The 26,027-nt window shown below is 42.1% G+C and overlaps 1 protein-coding gene across 4 annotated transcripts in view; it reads right to left on the bottom strand.

Annotated features, from left to right (window-relative positions):
• The window catches only part of SYNE2 (spectrin repeat containing nuclear envelope protein 2), a 379,741-nt gene that overhangs the window by 29,715 nt on the left and 323,999 nt on the right, over positions 1-26,027 (bottom strand). For all 4 annotated transcript variants that reach the window (XM_055289134.2, XM_055289133.2, XM_055289132.2 and 1 more), the window contains exons 95-99: positions 21,409-21,603; positions 18,783-18,908; positions 11,332-11,487; positions 9,209-9,367; positions 7,667-7,833 (exon numbers count right to left, since the gene is read on the bottom strand). In XM_055289134.2, coding sequence (XP_055145109.1) covers positions 7,667-7,833; positions 9,209-9,367; positions 11,332-11,487; positions 18,783-18,908; positions 21,409-21,603 — 803 coding nt within the window. The remainder of the gene's footprint in view (positions 1-7,666; positions 7,834-9,208; positions 9,368-11,331; positions 11,488-18,782; positions 18,909-21,408; positions 21,604-26,027) is intronic.

Below are 26,027 nucleotides of genomic sequence, written 5' to 3' on the forward strand. Positions count from 1 at the left end.
TCCATTTTCCACACGGCATAATCACTCCTCTGCCCTGCTTGTCAGAGGCAGACTGCAGACACCACACGCATGCTGACGCTGGGAAAGAACCCATCCCCCGATGGCTGAGCACAAACACTCCGCAGCCACCATCTCATCGGTGATTTCTATTGTAACCAAAGCGACACAGCCAGAGAGCAAGACACAAGGGACAGCAGCTGGCGCCTCGGCCCAATGCAGAGCTGATGACGAAAATGGCACTTACTGTTGATGAGAAAAAATCATTCCTTATGTTTAAGCGAAAGCTCCAAGTTCCCGGCTGCACCTCCACCTCCCAGGGCCGAGGCAGCCCCTCCCCCTGACCGGCGTGCCCTCTTCACTGGTTCAGCATCTTGCACAGAGGCGGACGCAGCCCTCTCCAAGGCTCCTTGTGAGCACGGCTGGCTGGCTCGCAGGCACAGGGCAATGCCAGCGGGAAGGAAGACACCTTCTCCCCTGCTAACTGCAATTTTTAATCTCAGTTTTCTCCCTTCCAATAAACAAATATCTCCAGCTTTTCCCTCACACACACAGTCTTTGTTCTGACGCTACAGGATTGCAACGCTGGGAGAAGAAAGTCACACTGTTATCTTGGCTATGGGTTATTTATGAAGTGCTATAAACAGAGAGAAGAAACATTTAGATTTGGGGCATGCAAAAGAGGATTTCTGTCCTCCTCAAATTAAATTTCTCTGTTTCAGGTTTAAAAGAAACAGCAAAATCTGAAGCCCCTGAGTCCAATAGGAATGCCTTCCTCTTGTTCTCTTAAAGAAGAAATTTCCCTGTGGGGGTTTTCTGCTCTACCCTTTTGGTCCTGAACATCCTGGTTTAGGAGGGTCAGAGAGTTCATTTAGTTTATCTGCTTTGTACAAAAAAATTCTATTTTGCAGTATAAAGGGAATTTATTGCAGAGGAAGAAATTCTGTAATTTTTCTTGCTAGCCCCTCCCAGGGTTTACCATAATGTGTCAGAAAATTCCTCCTTATTCATAGCCTCAGTTTCTCCGGACAATCCTGAGTGGCAGTGCTTGGTTTGTGTCTAGTCTACCTTAGACTCATTCCCAGCCTTATTCTGAGACTCGATATCATTTTTCAGGAGTCCCTAAAGACCAACATTTGTCATTATTATATCCCCACCTTGAAACATAGCAAACACGTGCTACACCAGTGGAATCAGAAGTGCAGATCTGGCAACGGTCCTCCCAAAATGCTGCATCTAACTCAGGCCCACGTGGTTGGCTGTTCCTGCAACCTGCTGAACATGAACCTCTGAGGCTCAGTACACTGGACCTGCCTGATGCTGGCCATCAGGCCACTTGCTCATTATCCTAGTGATGGCTACTCTTTTTCCTTTGGGAAGCTCCCCAACCCTCAGGAAGGCATTTCTGCAGGGTCTGGGAACAGCGGCCACCCATTCTAGAGGCAGAAGGATCAGGCTGATGGGAAGGAAAATAGAAGTGAGGAGCCTCACATCTGGCTCTCCCTGTGCTAAAATAATCCCTAAATCTTTCCAGTCCCACTGGATCAGGCAACCTTCTAAGACCAACGCAAGTCAACTTCGTGACTAGTAGCATTGTTTGGTCTTCCAGAAAACCTTGAGAAAATACAGATAAAAGGAGAGCAATGAAAAGCTTTATCAGTTTAAAAAGGCACACGTATTCCTGCCCATTCTGCAAGGCATGGAAAACAATCTTAACACACAATTGCCATGGTCATAACTTCTGAGTTTAATGATAACATTTTAATTGCCACTATTATAAAGTAGGTGAGCTTTTCAGGTTGGTAGGCAAAATTTAGAAGTTATGCGTGATTTAAAAAGTTCCTTCCGGCCAGGCGTGGTGGCTCACGCTTGTAATCCCAGCACTTTGGGAGGCCGAGGCGGGAGGATCACTAGGTCAGGAGATCGAGACCACGGTGAAACCCCGTCTCTACTAAAAAATACAAAAAATTTGCCGGGCGTGGTGGCGGGCGCCTGTAGTCCCAGCTACTGCGAGAGGCTGAGGCAGGAGAATGGCGTGAACCCGGGAGGCAGAGCTTGCGGTGAGCCGAGATTGCGCCACTGCACTCCAGCCTGGGCGACAGAGCGAGACTCCGTCTCAAAAAAAAAAAAAAAAGAAAAGAAAAGTTCCTTCTGATGGATCTGATATTTCTGATAGTGAGAGCAATTCAGTGTAAACAGGAAGGAGCTGATCTTCAAGGTCATATGGTACTAGGAAAGTCCCTCCCTGTCAGTGGCTTAATAAGGATGACAGGCCTTGCTAGTGGTGCTACCATCAGAGAGAAATTCAGGAGAGAGAACATAAAATTGATGACATTTGTTCATGACATGTTATAACATGACATCTTCCATAATGAACATTTAGAAAGTACAGATAAGCAAAAAGAAAATTAAAATCATTTTCATTGAAATGATTCCAACCAAGAGAAAAACCAATGTCAACTTTCTGGGAGGGTATGCCTTTCCACTTCACTGTCCAACCTGTATCAGGCACTGAACGCTTTCATCAGATTATTCACACATGCTGCTAGAAAGAGTCTTTAAAAAGAGTTCCTCACCCTGATCTCAAGTCTCTAAAAGAATTCACCAAGATGTGCAACCTGCCGAAGGGACTCACTGAAGACACAGCCCCACCTGTGTCTATAGAGCTCCGGCTCATAGGACAAGCAGGGTTCTCATTAAGGAAATGGGGAGGGAGTTCTGCGAAACAAAAGTAGATGAATTTTTAAGGAGTTCAACTATTGGGTTTTTAAAAATAAGGGGAGGCATAGGTGAGATCAGGTGGCAGGTCAACTCCTTCTCTGGCATCAGTCCCATTGAGGGGATGAGATCCAAGGGCCGTCTTTTCAGAGCTTCGGCCTGTGCTGGCTGTGAAGGTTAACCCTGCATCTTTTTGTCTATCACCCAACAATTTGTATCCCAACTGTTCTTAGGTAATCCAGATTCCTCCAAAACAGAGGAACACACATATTGGCAGTTCTGAAGCACACCTTCTGTAATTTAGTTGTCTGTCTTGCATTCAGAAGTTTTGCTGAGTCACTTTTCAAAGATGTTATCAAAGGCTGGGTGCAGGTGGCTCATGCCTGTAATTCCAGCACTTTGGGAGGCAGAGGTGGGAGGACAACTTGAGCCCGGGAGCTCAAGACCAGCTTGGGCAATATGGTGAAACCCCATCTCTACAAGAAACAAACAACAAAAACAAAAAACTATCCAGGCATGGTGGTGTGTGCTTGTAGTCCCAGCTACCTGGGAGGTTGAGGTAGGAGAATTGTTTGAGCCTGAGAGGTAGAGGCTGCAGTGAGCTGTGACTGTGCCACTGTATTCCAGCCTGGGCCATACAGCCAGACCTTGTCTCAAAAAAAAAAAAAAAAAAAAAAAAAAAAAAAAAAAAAAGAGGAGAGAGAGGGGCTAACACAGATAAAAAAAAGTTTAACTCTTCCTTTAATTTGACAAATGAACGTAGTAGCATATAATATTTCTTGTCATCAAATCAACTTGGGTTCTACGTAATTACAATCACCAAACATATATATAGTGCTTTAAATGACCTCTGTTGATGAAATTACCTGCATGTTTCATAAGAGGTAGATGTCACCATTGTAAGAAGCTGCCTAAGGGCCCATGAGGACTTTTAAAAGCTCCCAGAACAACTCTGAGGGACAGCCAATCACGGGCCTCTTTATACCCACACCAGGGCCCAAGCAATCTTATGTGCACATTCCTGTCCCGGGCAGAATTCCCATTGTCCTTGGCTAAATTATTTACCTTCTCTGAGCTGCAGTTTCCCTCTCCGTAAAATGAAGAATCACACTGACTTTGCAGTGTTGTTTTAAGAATTAAAATGAAATAATCTATGTGAGGAGCCTGACACTTAAAAAATAAGCAATGTTGGTTTCCCCTCCTATCTATCCAACAATGGAGGCTACCACCTGAAATGATCAGAAATCTAAAGTGGTTTTTAAGGAAGCCTATCCTAAATCCCATTTTTTCCCCCAGTGAATTAAAACTGATTTATTGAGGCCTTGGACTTCTGAAAACCATTCTAAACCTTGAAGTTAGTTTTGTAGTTAAGATCTTGCAGTAACAAGGTCGGGTACCTATGTAGGATCACCTTCCAATCTTTTTTTTTTCTTTGAGATGGAGTTCGCTCTGTCACCCAGGCTGGAGAGCAGTGGTGTGATCAAGGCTCATTGCAACCTCCACCTCCCAGGTTCAAGTCATTCTCCTGCCTCAGCCTCCTGAGTAGCTGAGACTACAGGTGCGCACCACCATGCCCAGCTAATTTTTGTATTTTTGGTAGAGACGGGGTTTCACCATGTTCGCCAGGCTGGTCTCAAATTCCTGACTGCAGGTGATCCACTGGCTTTGGCCTCCCAAAGTGCTGGGATTACAGGCGTGAGCCACTATGCCTGGCCGATCTTATTTTTAACAAGAGATGCTGTTCCCTGCTACAGGGCCAAAGCAGAAAACCGTGGGCAGGAGGGAAGAGGCTACATGGTGTCCTGGATCCTGTGGGCAAATGAAGCCATCAGGGCATCCTGCAGAGCAGGTTCTTGTCGCCACTGTTCAAATGTAAAGTTTGCAGCCTGTGCTTCCAACCCTTCCCTTCCTTTGTACAAGGCCCAGGGTGAAGTCAGCTTCAGGGATCTATGTAAGGCTGATTCTATGTAAGGCTGATTATGACAGGTCCAAGTTTGCTGCCTCAACCCACAGATTCACCTGAACAATAAACTCAGCTGAGAGCTTCTTAGATTCTAGCTGTCTGTCTCAGCCTGGCCCTTGCTTTAAAATAAGAAAAATGATTCCCTCCCAAATTCCTCAGTGCTGAAGGGATTAGCACTCAGCATGTACTGCTCATTTCAGTGTTTCAAATGAGAGGGTCTGGGCTGTCAGGGAGGTGACACTGCCTGAGTTGAAATCCTGGTTGCATCACATGCTGGCTATGTAACTATGGGTAAGTCGCTTAGCTTCAGCCCTCAGTTTCCTTCTTGGTGTGTAAAATGGGACAATGGTATCTACTTTTCAGAATCACAGTGAAGTTTAAGTGAAATCATACACAAAAGGCATAGTTAAGAATACAGGCAGCTGACAATATATTTGCTATTATTTCAACTCCTTTTCCCCCAGCTGTTCTTTCCAAAAAGATCAATAAAATTTTACCCACTGTTTTATCTCTTTCCCACCAAAAGGTTGGCTGAAGACAGGCAAAGAGTGAGCGAGGAAAGCAAACAGCCTGTTAAACTCCAAAGTGATACAAGCAGAGCATGAATGATTAAAAATGGACTATCACTCTAACCTTCAGGAAACATTAGCTAGATCTGGATGCTGTATGATCCATGAATGGGTGTGATGTCATCATACCCTTCACTAGTGCCAAGGGCCTGAAAAGACTTAGGCTATAAAGGCGACCACAAAGACACAATTTATCCCACAGAAATTATCTTACTCTTAACGAATGCACTGAAACATTTATTCATTTCAACAAACACCTGACGTGCTATTCTAAGCTCTGAGAATTAGGTAGTCCCGTGACCTCTCATCACTAGACGTAACCAACAGAATCATCTTCCACTCAATAAACACGCGACTTAAGAGTCTTCTCGGCCAGGCGCGGTGGCTCACGCTTGTAATCCCAGCACTTTGGGAGGCCGAGGCGGGCGGATCACGAGGTCAGGAGATCGAGACCACAGTGAAACCCCATCTCTAGTAAAAAATACAAAAAATTAGCCGGGCGTGGTGGCAGGCGCCTGTAGTCCCAGCTACTCGGAGAGGCTGAGGCAGGAGAATGGCGTGAACCCGGGAGGCGGAGCTTGCAGTGAGCCGAGATTGCGCCACTGCACTCCAGCCTGGGCGACAGAGCAAGACTCCGTCTCAAAAAAAAAAAAAAAAAAAAGAGTCTTCTCATGGAAAAGTAACGAAAACAACCACTCCATAAATGCTGGCTCATATGTGCTGTGCTGGCCCTATACCAAAGGCATGACACATATCCTCACAGCAGACAGCACCAGCGGCCTCTGATACAAGCCAATTAGTCCCATTTTACAGATTTAGAAACTGAGGCCTAGAAAGGTTAAATCACATACTCAAGTTTCCACAGTGAGTAAGTGGGAATGTCAGGAATGGTTCAAAACTTGTGCTCTTAATCCTTACTTAGGTCTCCACCATGCATTTCTGTAGGTTTGCTTTTTTTCCCCCAATTGGCTGTGGAGAGAAGTTGAATTTGGGCCAGTCTATGTTGCCAGGCAAATCCCCCTAATATTTGTCTTCAGCAAACCCTCCACTGCTAAGGAACCAGGCATGATTCAGATATTTTTTCAGAAGGCCAAGTATTTAGCTGAGATTTAAAGTCTTCTAAGATCTCGCCCCAGCCCATCTTTCTAGCTCATCTCCTATGCTTGGGGCCAATGGGGCTTTTCATCACTTCCTGAACGGCTTCGATGCTGCTCTATTCTGTACCTGTTTGCTCTCAATGTATGTGTTTCTGTCTCTGCCACCAGTAACTGCAATCCCTCATTCAGGACCATCTGGGAACACAGCCCCTCTGTAAGGCTCTTCCTAATCCCAGGAAGATGGGATCTGAGCTCTCAAACCACTTGGTTTTACAGCTGTTCAGATACCTACTCCCATTAACGTAACTGACTCAACTTACTTCCTGCCTGTAATTCTCATAGCATTTAGCCCGGTGCCTCTGTTGATTGACTCAGGTTCACTTGTGGTTTCCAGTAAACAATGAGGTAAAGAAGATGCCAAATTATTAAGAGTATCTTACTTTCAACACCCCTCAATTCTTTTTTCACCTTATAGGTTCTCCTGTATATTCCAAATTCTATGTGTTGTTCAAAACATCTGAGCACACTGCTATGGAAAGGACCCATGTGGCCAGTGGAAGCACAGCTGCACAAGTGGTCCTAAGGCCAAGTGACTGTTCTCTGTATGCCAGGTGGCCACTGAATAAACATCCACTTGGGGTTTGTCTTTAGAGAGGGAATTTGAAGACATTAAAAAACTTTGGGCATCATCATCATTTTGGGAGGAGAGGTAAAATTATCAGCGCTATTTCTGATAAGATTGCACTGGCCAATATAGCTTTGATTTGTGGTCCTTTGATTTAGGACTTGGCTGCGCCCAAATCCACATCCTAGGACAAGACACCCATGGGAGACCTGGCACTCTGAGCCTACACACTTAAGAGTAGACTCCTGCCCCTGCCTTGAGTGCGGGTAGTGAGGCAGTCATGGACCTCCACGAAACCAGGCCTGTGCCCTCGCCTGATCTGCCATACTGAGGCAGGAGCAACAGGCATGGCTGTACTGTGGGGACACACAAATGCTAACACAGAGTTAGAATTTCTAAACAATACCCCCTCCCAAGGATCCCTTTCCAAATAAGTTTCCAGCTGTCATTTAAAACTACTCTAATTCATGTGAAGTTGTAAGCTAAAGAAAAAACATTAAGGTGGGATATACTAGCATATAATTTTTTATAACATTGAAAGAATTTCCACTCATTTTTATCAAACTTTGCCTTAATCTGTAAACTTATAAAAGTCGTCCTCTAGATCATCTTAGAGGACGACTGGGCTCAGGTTACTAGATCTGTAAAGTAACTACTGTTCCTGGAGAGTAAGAATCATTTTTAGCCCATTTCTTACCTTGATCCGATGACATCAAAAAGATGCTGCCAACGATCGTTAATTTTGTTGAGCTTGTCATCAATCTCAGCTGCTCTCGATTTGTTGCTGGCCTTGATCAGCTGGTCACCCATTTGCTTTAACTGTAACTTGTTTTCACTAAACAAGTTTATTTCTTTCATGCAGTCCTGGCAAAGGCACCAAAACATAAAGCCTGGATAATTACCCCAAGCTCATTTCTTCTCCAGCCACAAACATACAGAGAGTTGCCTCTTGAAATTAAAAAAAAAAAAAAATTGGCCAGGCATAGTGGCTCATACCAATAATCCCAGCAGTTTGGGAGGCCGAGGCAAGAGGATCACTCGAGTCCAGGAGTTCAAGACTAGCCTGTGCAACATAGCAACACCCCACTTCTAAAAAAAACTAGCCAGGTATGCTGGCACATTCTGTAGTCCCAGCTACTTGGGTGGCTGAGGTGGGAGGACCCCTTGAGCCCAGAAGGTTGAGGCTGCAGTGAGCTATGATCTCGCCACTGCACTCCAGCACAGTGAGACACTGTCTCAAAACCTCATACCTTCTAATGAAGGTAACTTTTCAGTGAGCAGCTAAAAAGTCAGGCAACGCGCATCAGGCAAATGCAAAATATGTAAGGCAATAATTACTTTTTTTTGTTTTTAATAGTTACTTAATTCAAAAGCCCTCTGTCTCCCCTCACAGATTTCTTTTAACCTACTTGAGAGCTGAGGACAACTGGACATAACTAATTAGCCTGCTATCGGTTACAGTTTTCCAGAGGGTTGACTGAGTGGTATTTTGGGTGACTGCAGCAAGAATGTTATTACCTTTCCCTGTGGAGATCAGTGACCATTTCAAAATTATGAGCCTCACTGCTGTTGGCCTCTCCCCTTTGGTAAGAGGAGCTTCTTCTTTTTTTTTTTTTTGAGATGGAATTTTTGCTCTGTTGCCCAGGCTGGTGTGCAGTGGCACCATCTTGGCTCACTGCAACCTCCATCTCCCAGGTTCAAGCAATCCTCCTGCCTCAGCCTCCCAAGTAGCTGGGATTACAGGCGCCTGCCACCACACCAGGCTAATTTTTGTATTTTTAGTAGAGACTAGGTTTCACCATGTCAGCCAGGCTGGTCTTGAACTCTTGACCTCAGGTGATCCACCCGCCTCGGCCTCCCAAAGTGCTAGGATTACAGGAATGAGCCACAGCTCCAGGCCAAGGGGAGCTTCTTAATAACAACTAGAGAAACTCTAACTCACTTGGGGTATCAGCTGATGTGTAAGGATATGTAAGCCCCTTTCCTGGCCAAACTTCCTAATGGAGAAAAAGCAACTCTCCTCAGTACCATGCCCACTGACAATGGTCTCACACTCTCATCTCCCTGGAACCTTCTCTTCCAACTGTTCTCTCAAAAGGATCAAAAATAGTGAAGTCCCTTCAAATTTCTAAAATGCTACTGGAAACACCGGTAACATTGCCTGTTTGGGCTTAGGAGTGAGGAGGGCCGACAATTCCATGGTAGTCATAACTACATCCACCTGGGTGTCCTCCCTTACCTTCTGTAACTTTTCAATCATTTCTTCAATACTAATGTCTGCTGTCTGTAGAACTTTGTTTTCCATCTGCACCAGCCAGGCACACAACTCTTTATTTTTTTCATTGAATACAACCCATGTATTGAGTCTGTCTTCAATCTCCTGTTTACGTACAGCCACCTGCAAATGAAAATACATTTGGCAGCTGAGTATAGCCAGGAAGGAAAGCACTCCCTTCTCTCCCTCAAAAAAACTGAGTTTCATTCATTCAAATCAGTAGCTCTCTACACTCAACCTTGTCTGGTTTCGCCTCTTCTAAACCTAGGGTATAGCATCAACAGAAGTTCCTTACACCTGTGATAAATGCCATAAAAAAATAACAAAATAAATACTGTACCTGAAATGTAGCTGATTGGAAAGATTGTTTTACCCAATACTCGTGTGTTACTATCCGGTTATATTAAAAATTAGAAACAGGAAATGCTAGATGAAGATATAATCCAAATCCTTGCCCTTTTAACAACGAATCAAATCCTTATACCAACATAAGGACAATGTCCTATTTAACTTAGAAACTATTAATCCATATAGAATGTAAATCGAACATTTATAATGCAAATGGACCAGGAAAACTACAGCCGTTTAAACGTCCTTAGTGTTACACTTCAAAACAAAGCAAAACCAAAAACAACGTATATCACTCATTTAGCCCATTATGCACTGGATTTTGGATGGAAACCATGAAAGTATCACCAACAGCTGGTCTGCAGCAAGCAGGCTGACCCCAAAATACCCAATACCCCATTATGCACAAGTAACCCCTAAACTGACATCAGCTAACGGTCCTCCTCCTTAAAGGTTTAAATTTCACTAAATATAAATTTAAATAATGCAAATCAGCCTAACTAGCTGCACAAAAGTATTCCCAGGTTTTAAGAATCTTCAGAATCTTAGAGTTAAAAGGGGTGGCTAAGAGTTCTTTTGGTAAAGTTTTGACACCCCACTATATGGACCAGGAAACCAAGGTTGAATTCTCTGAGATTTTCCTGCTGTGTATAAAGAAACCTCTGCTCTTTTCGGAGGAGAAAATACTGAATGCTTATATATCCTAGCCAGCCGAACGTGTTAAAAAGGCTTGAAAAACTATCCTAGAAAAACAAGTGTTGTGTTTCCATGCCTCGGGGCATCTGTTTATCTTTTAAAAATCCTGGCATTTTGCACATTGTCATTCTGATTGATTTCATAATAGCAACAATTAGGAACATCTGGGCCCCAGTCTTCCTGTCTACCTTAACTTTCAGAACACTTTTCATATATTCTAAACATTTTCTTTTGTATAAAAATTGAAAAGTTCTAAAAGAACATTTAAAATTAGGGTACATTGTGAATATTAAATACTAAAATCAAGGAGAACGTGTCTGATTTTCAACTTTTTAAATACATCTCTTAATTCACAAAAATGAGATTAAGGAATTTATTTTCGTTGGAATTCTATGTTCTTAAAACAAAGATCTTTAAGACTATTTGAACCCCTTAATTCAATCCTGATCCTGTCACAAGCCTATACCGTGTAATACTCTATTAATACAATCCCATTCTTAATAAGTTGAAGTGATCCATTGAGACAACATAGCAGTTGATCATTCCTCTTAAGAGGATTTTAGAAACCAGCTACTTGAAATAAACATCAGGTTCTTGCGAATACAGAGTACTCATATGAAATGCTCTCATGCCTGGTGGGCATGAAGTAAGACTCCTGCTGTTAGGCCCAGAAGAGACTCCCTAGTAAAGGACCTCTTCACTGGGTCCTGCTTCTGATACACTGGTTAGGACTTGCCACCTACACAAGGCAGAGAGCAGTCTACACATCTGATCAGAATTGCAATTTCTGTCTCCACTTAAAGTGACTTTTTAAAAAAGCTCATTAAAAGCGTGCAAAGTTCTAGCATTTAGCGCTGGAGAAACAAAAGGGTCAAATCTGTTAAACCATGTTGCTGCCTTCTAAAGGAGCAGCGGCCGGGCCAGGGGTCCCACTGAAAAGGGCCTCCGGTTCAATGAAATTAAGCTCCTTTCTATTTTGTCTGGCCTTCAGAGACATTTCAATCCACTCCCAAACAGCCTTGCCTTGCAGTGAGCTGACTTACCCTTAAGCAGAGGTCCTCCCATTGTCTGTGCAAATGCTCTATTTGCTCCTTCAAAACCATCACGTCTTCCACGAGAACGTGCCGGGTTAAGTCCGCCTTCATAGTTTGAAGTTCTTTCAAGTTCTGAGTCCAGCTAGCCAAAGACTGTTCTAGTTCCTGCATTTAATCACAAGAAGGGGGTAAAAAGCCTTCAACTCAAGCGGCTGTTGTTTCCAAACTTGTAGGCTAATCCTTTGATTAGACTCTGGGGGAGGGGAGGCCAGGAGAGGGGGAGGGACCTTCTGAATGGGAAACAGCCCAAGGCGAGCGCCTGCAGTTGTGGTTGGCCAGTTCTCCACTACCTTCTTCTCAAAGGAAAACTCTTTTCTACCCTTATTTTCATTTCCTCAGGTAGCTCTGATTTTGATAGAATTTATTCTATTTTAAAGTCACATAGGTCTTTATTTAGAGGAAAGTGTATTTGGAGTCTAATAATCTTTACACACACACACACACGCACACATACAATTTTTAATCCTGACACTACATTTCAGATAAAGTGTGATTTTCCATTAAAAAAAAATCCTAAGAAATGCATCGCTGCTATTGTGGCAATCACGTAACAGCAACGACTTCTGTTCACAGGGAATTATTTTTGGTTAACTTTTGAAAATAATAAGTAAGTATAACGGAAGAAAAAAATAAACTTTTCTAATAATTGGCAAAGATTAGTTAGCAGATAATTTTCTGGCCATGGAAACATCTATCTTTTAAAATGCAGCATTGGCTGGGCTCAGTGGCTCATGCCTGTAATCTCAGCACTTTGGAAGCCCGAGGTGGATGGATCACCTGAGGTCAGAAGTTCAAGACCAGCCTGGCCAACACGATGAAACCCCGTCTCTACTAAAAATACAAAAATTAGCTGGGTGCGGTGGCACGCGCCTGTAATCCTAGCTATTTGGGAGGCTGAGGCAGGAGAATTGCTTGAACCCAGGAGGCAGAGGTTGCAGTGAGCTGAGATCGCGCCACTGCATTCTAGCCTGGCTGACAGAGTGAGACTCCATCTCAAAAAAAATAAATAAATAAAAAAAAGAGAAGCATCTGTCAAACTGAAACCTTTTGAAATCTAGGATTTACTCAAGAGATTTACTTTCACAGCAGGGAAGGTAAAAGGAAACAACCAAAACACTCAAGAGTCCACCAGGTTTTTATTGTGCTTACAATTCTTCATGACTTGGCACATTTTAAGGGTCTTCAGTCCTATCTGTCAACTGAAATCTGAAGTAAGATACTATGACTTTTTAATTTTTATTATTTTTTTAAGAGACAGGGTCTTACCCTGTTGCCCAGGCTAGAGTACAGTGGCACGATCATGGCTTACTGCAGCCTCGACTGACCTCTTGGGCTCAAATGATCTTCATGCTTCAGCCTCCAGAGTAGCTGAGACTACAGACACGCACCACCACACCTGGCTAATTTTTACATTTTTTTTTGTAGAGATGAAGGTCTCACCATTTTGTCCAGGCTGGTCTCAAACTCCCCAGCTCAAGTGATCCTCTTGCCTCAGCCCCCTGAAGTGCAGGGATGACAAGGGCGAGCCACCATGCCCTGCTGATACTATGCCTAAAATCAGGGATAAGTTTGAAGGGCCCTAACGATATGTTAATTCTGATTGATTTTCAGAGTTCTAAAAGCTACACTGGCATGATTTCATAACTTACCAACAAGAATTTATGTTTAATAAAATGGCCCAGAGAATTCTTTTTAAAGGTTGCATGAAGATTGAGGAATTAATACCTTTCTCAGAAGATAAATCATTAGATATTTAACATTTTTATTACCTACTTTTGGTCTCACAATTGGTTCCAGTAAAGTAGATGACAGCAGATTCCACAGTGGGACACTTTGGAAAGCTACATAACATAAAGGGGGCCACCTGCCAGCCGAGGTGCACCACTTACTGACTTGAAATTGGAGATCTGGAAACCGCTGAGCTTCAGACAGAGTTTCCCAGTCAGGTGGCAGGAAGCTCAGCCTGTCCAGGGCCCTGCTCAGAGGTGCTGGCTCGGCTGCCAAGTTATGCCCAGCCAGGTTTTAATCAGTTTGGTTTGAATACTTACAATATTGACAATCGGAAAGTGTACAGTCACTGGATAAGGTTGAGACTCCTGTTTTACTCTCATTGCTCTGCTCTTTTCCCCTCTAACACTCACCATGTTCGTACACACACACACACACTCCTATGCATAGTGTGGCTATCTGGTGAACAGGTCTCTCTGGCAGACTGGACCATTAGCTCCACACATGGCAGGGACCATGACAACACTGCTCACTGATTCAGTGCCCAGAACCTGCCATGCTGCTGCTGCACAGCAAGTTTTCAGATACCAGAATGTATGGCTGAAAGGAAAGCAATTTGGCAGTATGTCTTGAGAGCTTTAAAATGTTCATAAAGACTAAGTGAAAAAAGCAGGGAGTCAAACAATATATAGAATGAGGTCTCTTGTGGAAGTTTACTATAGCTGACGATCAGTTTGTATGAAAATGTCAACAATCATGCCTGTCTTTAAATTAAATTGCCCCAGACTTGCAACCAAACTGTCAAAGAGAATCAGGTAAGTTTCCACCATCTTCATTCAACCAGATAAATTAACTATACCACAAGAATACCTGAAAATTTCCAATTTTTTATGTAACATGGGATGTAAAATTTCAAGTTGTTTGGCTGCAAAAAGCGGTGTGTTGCACAGGATTTGACTGGACTCTGCAGTATCAGGACAGCATTTAAGCCTTGCCTGTGGACTCAATTACCAGTGGAACTGTCAAGTCCCATTTCTCTGTACTACCATTTGGGTAAAGGAGGACCAAAAAAGAATGGGTATATAAATAAATTTTGGCCTGCATATGCATACTCTATCTTTGGAAGAATATACAACAAACTTGTAACATTGCTTGCTTCTGTGGAGAGGAACTGATAAGAGAAAAATTTATCACATATACCTTTTGCACCTTCTGAATTTTGAGCCATGTGACTATATTACTTATACAAAAATTATTTAAAAACCAAATTATTCCAAGGACTCAATCTTTGGACAAGTGTTATGAAACACAGATGTCCATTGTAGCAATTTTCATAATAGTGAAGTTAGAATATATATAAAACATATATGTAAGGAAATTATTCCATTCCTCAACTTGGCTGTAGTGGGAATATAATTTTTCTTTTTTATCTTTTATCTTTTTCTTTTTGCAGCTGTGCTTAGAAGGGAGTATAATTTTATGAGGAGGAAAGTCAAGCTCAAATTGGTCAAGTGGCTAGGGTATTTCCCCCAGGTGAATCAGGGATGAAACACACTGACCTGGACAAGCTTTGGGTTACTTGGGATCTTTTCAGAATATGGTCACGGGTTGAATGAACTCAATGCTTTTTGCCTTTCCCTGATTCTTTCCACTGATAAATAGGATGCTGAGACTGTGAAAGCTGAAAAGATCCCACTGGAAACTGAGAAGTGTGATACTTGAGAAAAATTATGGCTGCTTATTACATTTCATGTTCTGCACAGGTTTCTAGACCTTATGGAAGGAAACTGTGTTTCAGCTGAGAGCATGACTCCAAATTATTTCCGTTGTTACCAAAGTCTTGCTCTAAACCTAATGAGGTAGGGATGATAAAAACTTTGAAAATTAGGCATAGAAATCTTGTTAACCTAATAAAGCCACTGACTGACACGTCACCAGCAAATATCACATTTAACAGTGAAATGTTAGAATCATTTTCTTCTAAAATCAAGAATGGAAGACTCAGCTATTAATACTTCTGCTTAACAATGTTCTGAAGGTATTGACCCGTGAGGGAAAAATAGGAAAAAAAAAAAGTATATTAAAAAGAAGAAACAAACAAAAATAACCTTGTCATTATTGACAGATGATGATGGTCTCATAGACACCCAAAAAAATACATAAACGAATTATTGGAATTAACATAAGAGTTTAACAAGATGGTTAAACATAAATATGCAAAGACCAATTGCATTTCTAGGCATCAGCAATAATCCGTTAGGAAATATAATTAGAAAAAGGCAGTATTTTCAATAGCTTCAAAAATAATTGCACCAAGAAATAAATCTAACAAAAGATATATCTTTTGTGATTAAGAAAATTATAACAAGAATAAGCCGGGTGTGGTGGCTCAGGCCTGTAATCCCAGCACTTTGGGAGGCCGAATCAGGTGGATCACCTGAGGTTGGGAGTTAGAGACCAGCCTGGCCAACATGGTGAAATCCCGTCTCTACTAAAAATACAAAAATTAGCTGGGCGTGGTGGCGGGTGCCTATAATCCCAGCTACTTGGGAGGCTGAGGCAGGGGAATCCCTTGAACAGGGAGGCAGAGGTTTCAGTGAGCCAAGATCGTGCCACTGCACGCCAGCCTGAGTGACAAGAACGAAGCTCCATCTCAAAAAAAAAAAAAAAAAATTATAAACCATTAGTGAAAACAACTAAATAAGACGACCAAAGGGAAATATATACCACAGTCATGAGCATGAGGAGGAATACTAAAAAAAATTATCCAAGTTAATCTATAAATTCAATGCAATTCAATTAAAACTCTTATCAGAACTTTTCATGGTTTAACAAGCTGCTCCTCAAAGTTACGCAAGATCAAAGACCCAGGGACATCCAAAGTAACGTGAGAGAACATCACACCTGAAATAAAGATGTGTTACAATAAAGTGCAGTAATTAAGACAGTTTGATATTAAAGCTGAGATACACAGACCAATGGAACAGAGAACTGAGAAACAAATCCTGAGTTTATGGAAATTTGATATTTGACATTAGACAATAAATAGGCACCAAGACAACTGGCTAGCCACACGAATAAAATTAGAAAATGGATCTCTGTCTTAAAACGTATGCAAAAATCAATTCCTCAATGAATAAAGATGTGAATGTGAAAACCAAAAACCAAAAACTTTTTGAAGAGAATGTAAGCACGTATTTTATGACTTTAGTACGAAGATTTCACAAAGAAGTGGAAAATACAAATCATATAGGAAAATACTGACAAATACATCCACGTTAACAAATATCTTTTGTTCAGCCAGCAATACCAAGGAAAACGTAGAAAAACAGGCTCTCGGATGGGAAAAGACATTTGCAATGTATATACTCAGTAGAAGAGGAATATTTAGAATAAATAAGCAGCTCCTTCAACTCAATAAGAAAAAGATAAATAGCCCAAAGGAAAAAAATCAGTAAAAGGCACAAATCGGCAATTCACAAAAGGGCAAATACGAAAAAAATGTGCAACTGACTAATAAACTACGAAGAGATACTATCTCACAGCTGCTGGATTAGCAAAAGTTTAAAAAAATCTGACAATACCAAGTGACTACAGAAGGGATATATAAATTGTTGTATATTCTTATAATGCATACTACACAGCAGTGAGAATGAATGTGCATTAGGTACCAACATCTATGATTCCAAATCATAATGAGGGAAAAAAGTTACACTGTAGGCCAGGTGCTGTGACTCACTTTGGGAGGCCGAGGCAGGCGGATCACTTGAGGCCCCAGGAATTCAAGACCAGCCTGGCCAACATGGCGAAACTCCATCTCTACTAAAAATAAAAAAAATTAGCCAGGCCTGATGGCACACGCCTGTAATCCCAGCTACTTGGGAGGCTGAGGCACGAGAATTGCTGGAACCTGAATGGTGGAGGTTACAGTGAGCCGAGATTGCTCCACTGTATTCCAGCCTGGGTGACAGAAGGAGACTCTGTCTTAAAAAAAGAAAAAAAAAATTACATTATATATAGTACTGCTTATATAAAGTTTTAAAATTTATGTATTTTGTTTACTTTTTAGAGACAGTCTTACTCTGTCATCTAGGGTGGAACATAGTGGTGCATTCATGAGTCACTGTATCCTCGACCTACTAGGCTCAAAGGATCCTCCCACCTCAGCCTCCCCAGCGGCTGGGATCACAGGCAAGTGCCACCACACCCAGCTAATTAAAAAAAATTTTTTTTTTGTACATATGGGGGTCTCACTTGCTTGCTCAGGCTACTTTCAAACTGCTGGACTCAAGGGATCCTCCCGCTGCAGCCTCCCAAAGTGCTGGGATTATAGTTGTGAGCCACCATGCCTAGGCATATAACGTTTAAAAATAGAAAGCAATTCTACATCTCATTGACAGCAGGCTGGGCGCCTGTAATTCTAGCACTTTGGGAGGCCAAGGCAGGAGGATTGCTTGAGCCCAGGAGTTTGAGACCAGTCTGGGCAACATGGCAAAACCCTGTCTCTACAAAAAATACAAAAATTAGCCGGGCATGGTGGCACATGCCTGTAGTCCGGGCTACTCGGGAGGCTGAGGTGGGAGGATTGCTTGAGCTTGGGAAGTTGGAGGTTGTAGTGAGCTGTGATTGTGCCACTGCACTCTAGCCTGGAAGACAGAGCCAGACCCTGTCTCTCAAAAACAAACAAACAAACAACACTGACACCTACAAACACGTGTATTAAAATTATTAGGACATGTGTAAGAATGATGAACACCAAATCCAGGGTTACTGACACCTCTAAGGAGGAGAAGTTAGATCATACAGGACACTTGAACTGTGCGTATACTTTTTAATTTTTTAGCTGAGTGATGGTGTCATGGCAGTTTGTCATATTATTTGTTATGCCTTTTAGCACATTAAGACATTTTTACAACAAAGAAAAAAGATGTAGGGAGAAAGACACTAATTTCTGGCCCAACTTGAAGTATGAGACTATTCATTTCTTCCCAATTTTTTCAATTTGATCCCTGAAAGTCATTGAAGGAAGAAAAAAATTAAAAGACCATTCCAACAGTCTCTCAATGTGTTTTAAACATCAAAGCTGCAGACAGAAAAGAGATGCAGGGAGTTGCTGACCTGGGAATTTTCCTGGCCCCTATTCCTATCCATAAGTTTGCCTTGTCTCCAGCAAAGGCCTAAAATATCCAGGAAGTTTTGCTAGTGTGGTATTCATTAGGAAGAATATATAGTTTGGACAGTTTTATAAAAATGTTATACTGGAGCAAACCCCAACCTACTGGCTTTCACAAATGAATTCTTTAGTCATATTTTACTCTTGTTTCAAAGAAAAGGACATTTGATAAGGGAACAGCTTTTACAGGAATCTCAGAGGCCACATCTTATATTACAGAGAAGGAGCAGACAGAAAGAGGACCTGAAGGAGAAAACCCCTAAGATCCTAAGAAGTGAGTTTTTGCAAAAGTCTTTCTCGTCTTCAAAGAACAGTAATTGTAAAAAGCATCAATTCTAATTCCTGAAGAGACCAGCATGTTATGTTAGACAGATCGGGAAAATATTTTCTGATTGAAAATGAAAACTCAGTTTCAACACAGAAAGAGGCAAAGAAGCACTTCAAAGCGCTCAGAAAACAGCTAAGTGATTATCTTGGCCACTTGTTTGGATTTCAATACCTTAATCAGCTCTTTTTCGTTATGGAGGTCCTCGTGAAGCTCTGGAAGAGGATCTTCACTTTGTGCCTTTAAAACTTGCAGCCTGCTTTTCAACTCCTTGATTTTCTTTTCACACTGGTCCCAGGTCTATTTGAAAACAAGATTAAAACTGGTAAGTATTTTGCTCTTAGAATGAATTGTAGAAATAGAATAGCTCATTCAATCCACATAATCTTTCTATTAAGTTTGTTTTTATAAATCACACAGACACCCAGTTCCTTGTCTTGAGCAGACTATGGTCTCCAAAAGCAGAAGGAACACCAATATGACTCGAGGCTCCTTGCAGCTTTACCTGTGGCTCATTTCAACCACCAGGCTAGCCTTTGCTTGAAAATAGTTCTTCCGGGCTGGGCATGGTGGCTCAAGCCTGTAATCCCAGCACTTTGGGAGGCTGAGGCGGTTGGATCACCTGAGGTCAGGAGTTTGAGACCAGCCTGGCCAACATGGCGAAATTCCGTCTCTACTAAAAACACAAAAATTAGCTGGGTGTGGTGGCATGTACCTGTAATCCCAGCTACTTGGGAGGCTGAGACAGGAGAATTGCTTGAACCTGGGAGGCGGAGGCTGCAGTGACCCGAGATTGCACCACTGCACTCCAGCCTGGGTGACAGAGCGAGACTCCATCTTAAAATAAATAAATAAATAAAAATAAAAAAGTTCCTCCCCAATCCCTCTCATCTAACCAATGTGATTTCTACTTTAATTTTGGAAAAGTTCACACCTAAAAGGCTACTGTACGGATTAACTGTTAGCATTGACAGTCTTTGGTATATGCTATGATAGCACCGCAGAACACAGGCACTCAGCCACCTTCCTTGTCTTCTTTTCCACCGTCACCTCTCTCCTCTGCTGGCTGTCTTCTCCTTTCTCCAGCCTGGCTTTAGTGACCTTTTCACATTCAACCTTCACTTTCCATTTCTCACCACTGTGCTGACTACCACCTTCTGCTTAAAGCACTTTCCTGTTTACAAGGAATTTTCAACTTTATTAACTCATAGTAATTATAATAACCTTAGGAGATAGACAGGGAAAGTATTATCATATTTAAAACAAGTATTATCATATTTAAAATGTGAAAACTAAGGCTCAGAGAAAAATGACTAGCCTGTGGATCTGGGGTTAAAAGCCAAGTCAAGGGTCAACCATCTCTTTTCTTCAAATTTTAATTGTTGAACAAAATAGGTGCTTGCATTTTCAACTATAGGGTTTTTATATTCGATTCATTAGGATAAACTTCTTTTCCTGAAGTTACTAAAACTATACAAACCTACAATGAAATACTATTCTTTTTTTTTTTTTTTTTTTTTGAGATGGAGTCTTGCTCTGTCGCCCAGGCTGGAGTGCAGTGGCGCAATCTCGGCTCACTGCAAGCTCCGCCTCCCAAGTTCACGCCATTCTCCTGGCTCAGCCTCCCGAGTAGCTGGGACTACAGGCGCCCGCCACCACGCCTGGCTAATTTTTTTTGTATTTTTAGTAGAGACGGGGTTTCACCACGTTGGCCAGGATGGTCTTGATCTCCTGACCTTGTGATCCGCCCGCCTCGGCCTCCCAAAGTGCTGGGATTACAGGCATGAGCCACCGCGCCCAGCCAAAACACTATTCTTCAGTACAGCTGATACCTAAACATACTTGGGTTGGCCTCAGTCTATGGTAACCCCTCACTGAAGGGAGGCCACTTGTCTAGCAATATTAACTATCTGGAACTCAACTCAAAAGAAAGCAAAGGAGAAGCAAAACCATGAGTTCTTCAAACTGTTATTTGCAATTATCATTATGCTTTACAAACATGGCAGATGCTTAACAAATGTTTGCTAGTTAATGAATTCCATATAGTCTATATACCAAATAAAATTCAGATACTTTATTCACAGGAGAAATTCTCAAGCCCTAACTCAGCATATATTTACTCTTAATTCAGAAAAATATGTCTGATAAGTTTGGTTATCTAGTTTTGGCACACCCGACAGACTAGAGAGAGTGGGCTATAAGAAGTAAGTGAGCTTGGAGAAAGAAAAATAGATAGCTTGACATTAAGAGGAGAGAAAGAAAAATGATAAAAACCATATCAGAACTCAAAGAACACAGTAGTTCAGGGAGGGCCATAGGTTCAAAGCAATTCAGAGGCCTTGAGAACAACTTGGTATCTTAGCATAACAAAACAATAACGATTTTCCTAACAGTGACTCAAAATATAACACTGTAGTTCTTAAAGCTATAATCATACATTATTTGGAAAATTCACTTATATGGAAAAGTGCATTCTCTGATGACAGCAGAAAAATGAAGTGTTTCTGTCTGTTCCATACATGGAACATTAGTTTTATGTATTGAACTTTCATTGAATATGTTTCCTGTTTCATAAAAATAAGTATCTTAATAGAATCTCAAGTGTTTAAATACTAAACATTGAGCTCTTGCAATGCTATATCATCATTTCACATTAAGTAACTGGCATGACTTATGGATTACAGCTTGAGTTGGAAACTCATGATACTATAGCTTCCTAAAACCATTTCCATTTTCACACCACAAATGAAAATCTATGTACTGAATTTGAATATCATGAATGGAAAAGTGGTGAGTTTACCTCTACAGTGCTCTGGAACTGCTTAATCATCTCTGCCAGCTGGGGCTCCGTGTCTTTCCAGCTGTCCTGAAGTTGACTGATTCTCCTACCCACAGACTCTTTAGTTTTCAGGTCAGTTGTGAGCAGTAACTTTTCTCCAGCTTCTAAGGTTAGGGCATAGGTAGTTCGCCACCTTTGAAAATGAATTTCTTTATTCTAAGAAAAAAAGGAAAAGTAATTTGCTTAGGTTTCTGATGTGTTCAAAATGTGATTGTGTGTGTCTGTGTATATTTCCTTCAGAGCTTTTCTTAAGAGTTAAACTAGATATAAATTAGACAAATTGGGTCAGAATGTACATACACACACACATCAAAAGCTAATGTTTTACACTGAGTAGATAAGCATACTACTAAGTGAGATGTTCTTAAAATAATTTCCAAAGATTGGTGAGATAAGATTCTCAGTGTAATGATTAGCAGCACAGAGAAATAAAAAAATATACATCATAGAATAATAACCTGCAAGGTAAATGGATCCAAGAGTATTAAGAAAGTGGAGTAACAGACCTGAAATCAAGTAACAGACCTTACATTACGCTAAACAAATATAAAAGAATGCAAGAAAGGGTAAAATACAAAAAATATACATTTCTTAAGCTTTTTATGGGCACATAAACATGTACATCGATGTGTGCCCCAAAGGGGCAGCTTTAAAAAATTTCATCCGAATATCATGTAGGCTTTCTGAAAATTAAAAACAATTTTTTTTAGGCCTGGAGTGATGGCTCATGCCTGTAATCCCAGCACTTTGGGAGGCCAAGACAGGCAGATCAGTTGAGCTCAGGAGTTCGAGACCAGCCTGGCCAACATGGAGAAACCCTGACTCTACTAAAAATACAAAAATTAGCCAGGCATGGTGGTGGATGCCTGTAATTCCAGCTACTTGGGAGGCTGAGTCACAAGAATCACTTTAACCTGGGAGGCAGAGGTTGCAGTGAGCCAAGATCACACCACTGCACTCCAGCCTGGGTGACAGTGAGGCTTTGTCTCAAAAAAATAAAAATTAAAAAAAAATCAAAAACAAAATTTTTAAGAGACAAGGTCTTATTTATTTTTATTTTTTTCTATTTTTTAGTGGCGGTGTTACAGCTCCGTGACTGCTCCTGCAGCGCAGGACCACTCCGTAGGCAGTGTGTGGAGAGCAGTGAAGGTCCTGTTTTTTAAGAGATGCGCCACCACACCTGGCTACCTGGGCTTTCTTTAAAGAGATTGAAACTAGGTATTTATAACACAAAAATAAAGTAAAAACTTTAAAATTGATCCGTACTCCCAAAGGCATTTGGTTTTAGAGGAAAAATTAAATAGTTTTTGTCTGTTCTAAATATGTTTTCCTGGCTGGGCATACTGGTGAATGCCTGTGGTCCCAGCTACTCGAGAGGCCGAGGTAGCCTCACCAGAAGTTTGAGGTTACAGTGAGCTTTGATCACGCCACTGCACTCCAGCCTGGGAGACAGAGTGAGTACCTATCTCTAAAAAAATAAGTAAATAAATAAATAATACATAAATCTTATTTCCTTCACCTTGAAATTTCTTGAAGGAGACAGAGTGTGGGCATTTTCCAAAATGAGAGCTGATAAACATCAACAGAGCATCACTAATTTACAAAGGCATTTGTGAGAAGCCTGAAGATCACCCATACCCAAAGGAGGAAAGCCAAATGCACCCTCAGGAGCAGCACACAAGTAAGAGAAACAGCAACTGGACCACAGGCACTCAACGTGCGTCTCTCCAACCTATTGTGCTGCGCAAATGAGCCACTCAAAGAAGACCTGCTCCTCCCTTAGTCTTCCCTAACTTGGTCAACAGCACACTATTCACCAAGATGCTTGAGCTTCAACCCAGAGTCATCCTTCATCTAGCTTTTCCTTTACCAGACTCACAAACCGACACTCCAAAATCGGTGTTTTGACACGCTGAACTGAAGAAGTCTCAGGGTCTCTCTGCCCTCCCACACTGTGTCTCCTACAGAAGCTGAAGTCCTTTATCTGCCTAAGACCCGGACTCACCAAGGAGAATGATTGTTTTTTCTTTCCCTCCCTGTTACCTCATTATCTTATTGCAGAAAAGAAGACCCAGATGTAACCATACCCAAATAGGCTCTTTCAAGATGACTGCCTCCAACAATCACTGAAATTCCAAAGGTAACCTTTTTTTTTTTTTTTTTTTGAGACAGGTCTTGCTCTGTTACCCAGGCTAGAGTGCACTGGTGCGACCATGGCTTGTTGCAGCCTCAACCTCCTGGGCTCAAGTGTGATCCTCCCGCCTCAGCCTCCTGAGCAGCTGGGAGTACAGGTGTGCACCACCACACCTGGCTAAATTTTGAATGTTTTTGTAGAGACAGGGGTCTCACTATGTTGTCCAGGCTGGTCTCAAACTGGGCTCAAGGGATCCTCCCACCTCGGCCTCCCAAAGTGTTGGGATTACAGCCAATTCTCATCAAACTGTGGCACCTCTGTCCCCTCCTCTCAAACTCATGTGGACACACATGATAGCCTTCATTATTAGAGTGTGGCAGAAGCGATATATGTGACTTCTGAGGCTGGGTTTATAAGGCAATACAGCTTGTTCTCGGGATAAGAATCTTTGAAGCCACTGGGGTACCATACAAGAAGTCTGGCCACTAGAAGCCCTCGCGTGGCAAGACCACAGAGAATGATGCCCAAGGAGAGGAGCTCCACTGTCCCAGCTCCTTGCTGCTCCAGTTGTTCCAGCCTAAGCATCAGTCATGCTCACTCACAAGCAGGAACCACCAACTCCTGACAACCCCAAGAATGATGAGACAGAATGATGAGAGTCATTATGCAGCGACAGGTAAGTGAGATGTTAGGATTCCTACTTTTCCTTTAGCTCCCCTACAATCAGGAACAGCCAGAGTGATCTTTAAAAAATATGGGGCTGGGCACAGTGGCTCATACCTGTAATCCCAGCACTTTGGGAGGCTGAGGTGGGTGGATCACCTGAGGTCAGGAGTTCGAGACCAGCCTGGCCAACAGGGTGAAACCTTGCCTCTACTAAAAATACAAAAATTAGCTGGGCATGCTGGCGGGCGCCTGTAATCCCAGCTACTCGGGAGGCTGAGACACGAGAATCGCTTCAACATGGGAGGCAGAGGTTGCAGTGAGTCAAGATCGCACCACTGCACTCCAGCCTGGGTGACAGAGGGAGACTCCGTCTCAAAAAAAAAAAAGAAAAAGAAACAAATAGTGTCATATTGCCCTCTCCCTCAGCTGAAATGCTTCAAAGGCTCCCTGGTTCCAGCCAGACCAGGTAATTCAGCTACCACACCCAGCCTGCAAAACACTCCTCCCTACCCGCCTTTCTAGTTCACCTCCTGCCACTGCTGCCTTGCCAGCTCTGCACCAGTCACACTGTGCTTTTTGCCGTTCCTCTGCTGTGCTGAGCTTGTTCTCATCTTGGGAACTTGGAGTAAGCCTCTCCTTCGGTTTGAAAGGCTCTTTCCTCAGATCTTGCATGGCTGGCTCCTTCTCATCATTCACTCCCAGGTTAAATGTCACATGGCCAGAGACAACCCAATCTAAAGGAGCCACACATCCCCATCTCTGCTGGCCCTGTTTTAATGATCTACGTAAGTCTTATTACAATCTGATACTTTACTACTTATTAATTTATCTGATTAATTATTCTGGTTTACTTACTACTTCATCTGCCCTTATGAGACGAAGGTCTTCTCCCAACCACAGAATACACCCAGCACTTAGGACAGTGATTGGCACAGAGAAGGTACTCAATTAATATGCGATGATTGCATAATGAGTGAGGGCTGTACAGGATTTCAGGAGGGTGGTGTTTGTTGAGAGGCTTCTTTAAGGTGGAGAGTAGCTCTACAGCTCCATGGGACACGCCAACCACCTATGCTAATCCTGTGCTCATCAAGCAAGTCTCTTTTGGAAAGCTTTGTTGCCTGAATGAATTTGCCCCTTTATTTTTATTTTTTAAAATTAGTTTTTAAAATTTCTGTGAGTGCATGAGGTTTTTAACTATAGGCATGCAATGTCAAATAAGTACATCATGGAGAATGGGGTTTCCATCCCCTCAAGCATTTATCTTTTGAGTTACAAATAATTCAATTACATTCCTTATTTAAAAATATACGATTAAATTATTATTGACTATAGTCACCCTACTGTGCTATCAAATAGTAGGTCTTATTCATTCTATTTTATTTTTACCCATTGAATTTGCCCTTCAAGAGTAAACAATACCATCACTGTACATTACTATACTAATGGTCAATTTATACATTAGTCATTGGCTTAAGAATCTGGGTGGTTTGAGTCTGTTGCCCTAAACTTCCCCCACTTTATTCACCCATCTCCACTCCATGCCTCCTCTCATGGCCCAAGAGAACCCTAGTATTTCTGAATGAATGGGTAATACTGGGTTTCCAACCCCACGATGCTAGGGATCAGGCTGTGGGGTGTGGTGACTGCACCTTGCTGGCCTCACACTGCAGAGAGCCCACTTGGATCACATCATCATCAAAAACATTAAACCAAAGGTGAATGAACATCTTGCAAATAATGATCACCCTGTGGTTCTCACACTGCTATGATGCATACA

Source organism: Symphalangus syndactylus, chromosome 8 (assembly GCF_028878055.3).
Source record: "Symphalangus syndactylus isolate Jambi chromosome 8, NHGRI_mSymSyn1-v2.1_pri, whole genome shotgun sequence".
NCBI lineage: Eukaryota > Metazoa > Chordata > Mammalia > Primates > Hylobatidae > Symphalangus > Symphalangus syndactylus.